This window comes from Oxyura jamaicensis, chromosome 11 (assembly GCF_011077185.1).
Source record: "Oxyura jamaicensis isolate SHBP4307 breed ruddy duck chromosome 11, BPBGC_Ojam_1.0, whole genome shotgun sequence".
In the NCBI taxonomy this organism is placed as follows: domain Eukaryota; kingdom Metazoa; phylum Chordata; class Aves; order Anseriformes; family Anatidae; genus Oxyura; species Oxyura jamaicensis.
The window spans coordinates 41,027-48,033 of NC_048903.1; the positions used below are offsets into that span (position 1 = coordinate 41,027).

Sequence of the window (7,007 nt, forward strand, 5' to 3'; positions counted from 1 at the left end):
TTTTTATAGCGTACACTGCTATGGTACACACAGGCTGTGTAAGTGGTGGAAGTACGTCATTGCAAATTCCCAGTCTCCGTGGCTTGTGCTTTATTTTTCTCAGTAAAAGATAAAATAGTACAGGATTTAATAAACCGTTACACATGTGTTTTTGGGCCTCAGTCACGGGCCGCAGACGGGCCTGAGGCGACGGCGCCGGGCTCGGCCGCCGATTGCTCCGGCCTGCCGCAGCGCGCATGCGCGGCACCGGGGGGCGACCGCTGCCTCCGCCGCCCCGCCGCCCGCCCTGCCGGCCATGTCCGAGGCTTATTTCCCCGTGGGTCCCGGGCTCGGCCTCGAGGAGAATTTCTTGTCGCTGGACGACATCCTCATGTCGCAGGAGAAGCTGCCGGGTCGCGCCGAGAGCAGCCTGCCCCGCCTGGCCTTCGCGCTGGGCCAAGGGGCCGCCGGTGGCTCGGGCGACTCGATCCCTGAGGTAACTCGGCGGAGGGGACTACAACTCCCGGCAGCCCCCGCGCGGGGCAGCCCGCGGCGGGCGGTTGGCGCGGCGGCGCGGGGCACGCCGGGAAGTGGAGGCGCGGGCGTCCTGCAGATTTTAGCAGCTGGTTTTTTTTTTTTTTTTTTTTTTTTTTTTTTCTTCTGCTGCTGCTTTTTTCTCACTTGTGCAGGGATCAAAGCTGGAAATACCTATGTGGCTGGCTAAAGGGTTGCACGACAGCAAAAGAAGAATAATTTCGGTGGAACTGCCAAAGATCTACAAGGAAGCGTGGAGGACGGTGTTCAGTGCTGATGCCAACGTGGTTGATCTGCATAAAATGGGGCCATACTACTACGGGTTTGGCTCCCAGCTCCTGAATTTTGACAACCCAGAGAACCCTGAGATAGCTCAGACTATCCTGCAGGCAAGTATTAGAACTGAATCTTGAAATTTGGTTTTATGTTTTTCCATCTGCTTGCTCCCAGCGGCTCAGCAGTCTTCCAGAAAAATACCCTGTTTTAATCCAAATGACTGCTAAATTGATTGGGGATATCCAGATCTTGTTGTAGGACCCTTTTAGGCAACTGCACAGCCTGCAATAAGACAAGGCCTCAAGCTGCGCCAGGGGAGGTTTAGGTTGGAACGCAGGATAAATTTCTTTACCAAAAGGGTCGTGTGGCGTTGGAACAGGCCCAGGGAAGCGGTTGAGTCACCATCCTTGGAGGTCTTCAAGAAACGTGTAGTTGTAGAACTTAGCAGCATGGTTTAGTGGTGGACTTCAGTACCAGGTTAAAGGTTGGACTAGATGAGCTTAGAGCTCTTTTCCAATTGGAATGACTCTGTGATTCTAGTGATGTCAGTGCAAGCCCCAGGTGTTCATCCAGGCATGGAATTCTAGCTTGGAGTTTCCACATTGTAAATACAGTTTTTCAGAAAATCCTGTAAAACAGGCTTAGAGGACATGGAATTTTAATTCTGCCTCACGGCAAGAGTACAGATTAAATAATTTGCTTTCTATTATTTCTATTTTTCTAAACTGTTTTTAAAGCTCTCTAATGATAAGACTTCATACCGTCCTGGGCAATTGTTCCAGTGCTTCACTGTCCTAGTCTTAGGAGGTTTCCTAAACTAAACTAAATCTATTTCACAGCAATAGAAGCTCTGTTCTGTTTGTCTCGCACAACGTAAATGCTGAGAACAGATGATTCTTTCCCTTCCTGCATCAGGCTATTATGTATTTGAACACTAGTTTTCTTCAATCTGCGACAACAGTCCCCAATTCATTTGATACCTCATTGTGGGTCTTGCTTCCTAACCTTGGATCTGTGCTGGTATTTTTCCAGTTGCTCTGCCTCTGCTTTGACATGCAGTGTCCGGAACAGCACGTGTTCTACTGCTCAGGACCTGCCTTGTGCTCTTGAAAACAAAAAGATTACTCTGTGGATTTTCTAGACCATGATGCTCAAGCGCTCATCGTGTCACAGCATACCTATTTTTCTTAATAGCATGACGTTGACACGTGTTTGGTGTGCAGTCCACACTGAGATGGGACAGGCTGCATATCCAAACAATCATTCCTCATGCTGCATTCATACAGTTCACATTTCTGCTTTAATGTAGAACCTTGCGTTGGTCCCAGCTGCATTACGTCCTGTTGTTTTCAGACCATGTTTCTATTCTGTCTGATGGCTTGTGAATTATTGTTCTGCCCCACAATGTGCTTGCAGTCATCCCTCCTATTCCTGCATGTTGCTTGCTAATTGGATCGATACGTATTCCATTCGTAAGCTCATTAATGAAATTGTTAAATACAACTCGGTTCCAGTTAGATGCCGGTAGAACTCTGCTCAATATGTTCTTTCTTCCTAACAGGAACTATGAATAATTGTCTTTACCAACCACCTAGGGGCAGTTTAGCTAAGATTTACAAGAATGCCCCATGACTGGCATCCTGCCACAACAGGAAACTAACCCAGTCTCCCCTAGTCTCTTGGCAAATCCGTGTTGGCCGTTACACTTCTCTTTATTTTCTTGCAGAGTTTTATGCGTTTTATTTATTTGTTCCAGTATGTTTCCAGGAACTGATGCTGATGAATTTGTAATTCCTTGGCTCTTCCTTCCTTCCTCCCTATCTCCCCTTTCTCCTTTAAAAGATAGATAACATCTTTGAATGTTTCCGGACTTTTGCACACTCTTCTCTGCACCCTGAGCTTTTAAAGGTAACCACTAACAGCTCTGAGCTTTCTCCAGCCAGCTCTCTTAAGTAGTCTGGGCCGATTACTGTTGGCTTTTCTTCCTCTCTCTTCCCCTTCCTTCCTTTATTTCTATAAAAGCTGATGCAGAGATGCTTTCAAGCACTGCTGCTTACTTGGAGTGGCCCATCAAAGGCTTGCTTTCTGCACTGAGGAGTGACCACGCCTTTCCTCATCTTTTCTCTTTCTGCTAATGTACATCTTAGCAAAAGACCCAGTTTAGCTTGGTATGATTTCACTATGTTACAGGTAAACAAGAGGGGAGTTGTGCTGTTTGACTTCAAAACAAAAACACCAAAAAACCCTCTCCCAAATATTCAAGAACTAGCAGTAGAACATGTGAAAGAGCTATTTGGTGCTTACAAAGCCAGAGTGAGAGTTATAGAATAAATGTGTTTCTAAAACCCGCTTCTGAAATAAAGAAGCACAGTTTTCAAAGAGTTTTGACTTTTTTTTTCTCCTCCCTCCTTATATTTTGTGTATAAGATCTTTAAATCTATTTGGGTGTAAAATCTTTAAATATCTCTTTCTGCTTTTTAAAGTGTTATTTATTAGAGATTTGAGGTTTTCTCTGTGTTTGTGTTCACGGTGTTTTTTCAGCATACTGAATGTGTTTCAGTGACAGTCTAGCGTAAATTCTGGTCCATTCACAAGTTGCAGCTTGTAAATTCCTACAACAGCTGCCATGGCGTGGGATCCATTCCACCTGCACCAAGGCAATGATTGCTCCTGAAGTTAGCAGAGATTGTAATTGTGCTGTACCCTGTGGACTGTGCAAGCCTGTCACGAGAGAGCAGCCAAAGTCTCATCCATGCATGCTTCCCACCCAGTGTATCAGATATTTGCTCTCCCAGCTCGTGCAGGAAATGGTTCATCTTTGCACCCCAAATTTCTAGGTGCTGCGTACAAACAGGCTGCAGCTGGCAGACCCCTCACCAGTTGCAGGCAGATGGGAAGAGCTTCCATATTCAGCTTCCCTGTCTTGAAAACTCATGCCTCTAGCATTTGGTCTGAAGGAGCCTCTGCTTTACCTGTCAGTAATTCTGCTTATCTTTTTAGACATTTATTAGCCGTTTTCGTCGTATCATGGACTCCTCTCAGAATGCTTACAACGAAGACACATCAATGCTGGTGGCTCGGCTGGATGAACTAGAGCGAGCCTTATTTCGAGCTGGCCAGAAAGGGCTGAATGACTTCCAGTGCTGGGAAAAGGGACAAGCTTCACAAATCACAGTTTCCAGTCTGGTCCAGAACTATGGGAAAAGAAAGTTTACGGATATGGATGGTTAAAATCCTGAAGAACATGCAGCTGCAGTGAGGGACACTGAGAGGTTTGCAGTCTGTCCGTCACAGAAAAGAAAGATGAATCAGCTTTGGGAAAGGACGGACTCCTTGTCCATTAATGGGAATTCTCCTCTCTAATGTCTTTGTATTAGTCTAGTGCAAATTTGAAAGGCAGACAGCAAGAATTTAAAAAATAGATTGCATCACATCACCTGATAGCTTTACAGCTTACTCATGCCACTCCTGAGGATTTGCAGTTACAGTGTTTGTTAAGAGGCTGAAAGGATATGAGATGATTTCTCTAAAAGGGTAATTGATATTTATTATACTTTATCTTCCAAATTGATATTTACAGTGTCAGATCAGTTTGGAATAATGTGTAATTCTTTGTATTTCATCCTTCCCATTCCATCCTCCTAGGAACACGTTTCCAGCTTTCCCATTCTTTGGAGAGCCCCAGCGATGCAAAAAACACGTGGTACAAACCACGCTGAATTGTTCCATTTCTTGTACGTTGAGTTCTAACAGGTGCTCTCCATGAGGCAGGGATTCTTATCGCTGGGTTTTGTACACAGTGTTAGTGCCTCAGAAAACAGAGTACTCAGAGCACTTTGTTACCACGCAGCAAGGGCAGTGGCCGCGCAGGTCTCATGCTGCCTGGTCCTCTCCCTCCCTTTCAGCCCCTGCGGGCTCCATGCCACGAGTGGTGGGGGATGTTCCCATTTGATGCGCGTGGCTTTTGCAATGTGCGCGTCTCTGCCATGGGTGTTGAGCTCCTCCAGTCATTTTACAGAGGCAACAGGAGGCAAAAAAGAGGACGGGCTGGATTAAAAGCAGCAACTTAATGGAAACTGCCCTCCATTATCAACCTCTGAGCCATCTGTTTTTCCATCAGAAAATCTGATTGCTAAATTCAGTTGATAGTGAAAGGACAGAGCAAGTGAGGTGAGTTTCCTTCTTTCTGGTCTATCTGTAAGATGAGCCTAGTAACCTTATGTGAAGTCACGTTTGATGAATGGGAAATAGGAAACGTGGTTTGCTCTGTAGGAAGTAGGAATGTACCCAGGAGGAGGAACCAGATCATAATGATACAGAGTGCTTCCTGCTCCGGGAATCGCTGGGAGGTGGTGGCAGTCCTGACACAAAACCTTCAAGATTTGATGTGCCAAGTCTTGTAGGAGTTGTTTCTGTGCTTGCAAATGTGCCTGGATATCAGGTATTTCAAACTGGAGATCTCAGGTATGGCATGTGGTCGTTCTGTGGGCCAGAGGAGTGAGAGCTCTGCCTGAGGAGGCTGCAAGAGGAGATGTGGGGCTTCACAAGCACCTTGGCACCTGCCTGAGCAGCGCGGGGCTGGCTGTCCTGCTAGAGGAGGCTAACTGGAAGCTGTACCAGATAAAGTACATCAAATACGTGCAAGAATGTTGCATGCAAGTGATGGCACGTAGTAGCCTAGGCATTTTCTTGTATCACTTGTGTATTTTCTACTTCTGGATTATTATACTGAATAAATATTTTTATACAATTTTCTTCATGTAAAACAACCACTGTTAACTGTCCTGCAACAATAGAACTAGTCACAGATGGGGAAGTGCAGGTCTCTGCGAACTGGTGGCCAGGAGGGATATTGCAGCTCTGCTCATATCATTCCTCCTCTTTTATAGGTAACGTGGCTGGGAGCTGTACTCGGGCGACCACAGAAGTCATTGCTGACTAACTCACTAATAAGGGCATTAGGAGTTTGTTCGAGTCCTGACAGGGACAGTGCCAACCTGATATAAGCTACTGATTTTGCGAATTTACATTTTTATGAAACAGGAGGTGGATGGGGGTGATCCACGTTACCTCAACTTTGCAGCAGAGCAGCGGGGAGCAGGCAGGAGTTGGCTGTCCCTGTGTTCATACCCTGCTGCTCCAAGCGTTGTAGCACAGGCTTCAAGTAACGTGTCAAAGCTGCAGGCAGTGCTTCAGCTGCAAGGGAAGCAAGTTCAACTCCATCTGTGATGGAAAGTATTTGAGATTTGGAAAGATTATTTTAAGAAGATGGTGCCTTTGAGATTTAATTGGCTTATACCCTGAATGAGTTGTTCCTCGGTTTCTGGACTGGTTTTGGTAACTATCCAGACTCATTTTCTTACATTTGTAAGAACGTTTTTCTTTGTTCTTGCCGGGAACAAAATCCAAGCAGATGGTTTACACTTGCCAATGTTTTGTGCAACCAGTTTCAGAGCAGGGAGAAAAAATCCCTTTCCCCTGAAGAAGTCCTTAATGTCACTGGCTTTTTGTGAGCAGGCAATGTCACTTTTAGTAACCCTGGGTGTTTGGTAATAAACACCGTAAGATTCTTTTAAAAAAAAATCTGGTGCTGTGATTTTAGATTGCCATATTTCATTAGCAGATTGAATGTTCTGGTGTTTTTTTGTGTGTTTGTTTAAATTCTTTTCTTACTTGCTGGAATGCTTTATTCTATCTGTAAATACTTTGTTGTAACTCCAGACACCCACTGCTTCTGAAAAGTCTTTAGCATAACTAACAAAAGACTGCTCTATAATTCTATGAACACAAACTGTCCTTTATGCTTGTACAGCAGCAAGCTATGTTAGAGGAGTTTCAGCTTCTGTATTATCAGAATGGAACAATAAATCCCCATTACAGAGCCATACAAAAGAGGTGTGAAAAGAACTAAGTGTTGTTGCTTCCCATGTCCCTCAGAAACTGCAAGGTTACTGAAGTTTATCACAGAACAGTCCACAGACAAATTTTACAGTATTGCCACAATGGTTTTCGTTGCTATCTAAAACAGGTGAAATTTGGGATGCTGCCTAGTGGTGTGTTCACATAAGAATGTTTGGGTTTTGGTGACCTGTTTTCAAAGACCTCTGAGCTGCCATGGATCAGTCCTTCCCCAAGGTGAGGGTCGGTCCTGTCTGACCCATCCCAGGGTGACGTTTGTCCAGCCGGGCCTTCAGAAGCTGCCTCTGCTGCACGGCCGG

The 7,007-nt window shown here is 45.3% G+C and overlaps 1 protein-coding gene across 1 annotated transcript; it reads left to right on the plus strand.

The window, feature by feature from the left end:
- Window positions 1-233: 233 nt before the first annotated feature.
- Window positions 234-4,360, plus strand: GINS3 (GINS complex subunit 3). Its single transcript, XM_035337037.1, has 3 exons — window positions 234-475; window positions 669-902; window positions 3,790-4,360. Exons 1-3 carry the CDS (start codon window positions 296-298, stop codon window positions 4,018-4,020), a joined length of 645 nt encoding a protein of 214 aa, XP_035192928.1. The 5' UTR covers window positions 234-295; the 3' UTR covers window positions 4,021-4,360.
- The last annotated feature ends 2,647 nt before the right edge of the window (window positions 4,361-7,007 follow it).

What these genes read in the sequence shown, in the direction of transcription:
- GINS3 (XM_035337037.1), top strand. Translation starts at nt 296, where the DNA reads ATGTCCGAGGCTTATTTCCCCGTGGGTCCCGGGCTCGGCCTCGAGGAG. An exon ending in CGGGCGACTCGATCCCTGAG is followed by an intron (nt 476 to 668) that starts GTAACTCGGCGG and finishes TCACTTGTGCAG; the next exon opens with GGATCAAAGCTGGAAATACC. An exon ending in TAGCTCAGACTATCCTGCAG is followed by an intron (nt 903 to 3,789) that starts GCAAGTATTAGA and finishes TTATCTTTTTAG; the next exon opens with ACATTTATTAGCCGTTTTCG.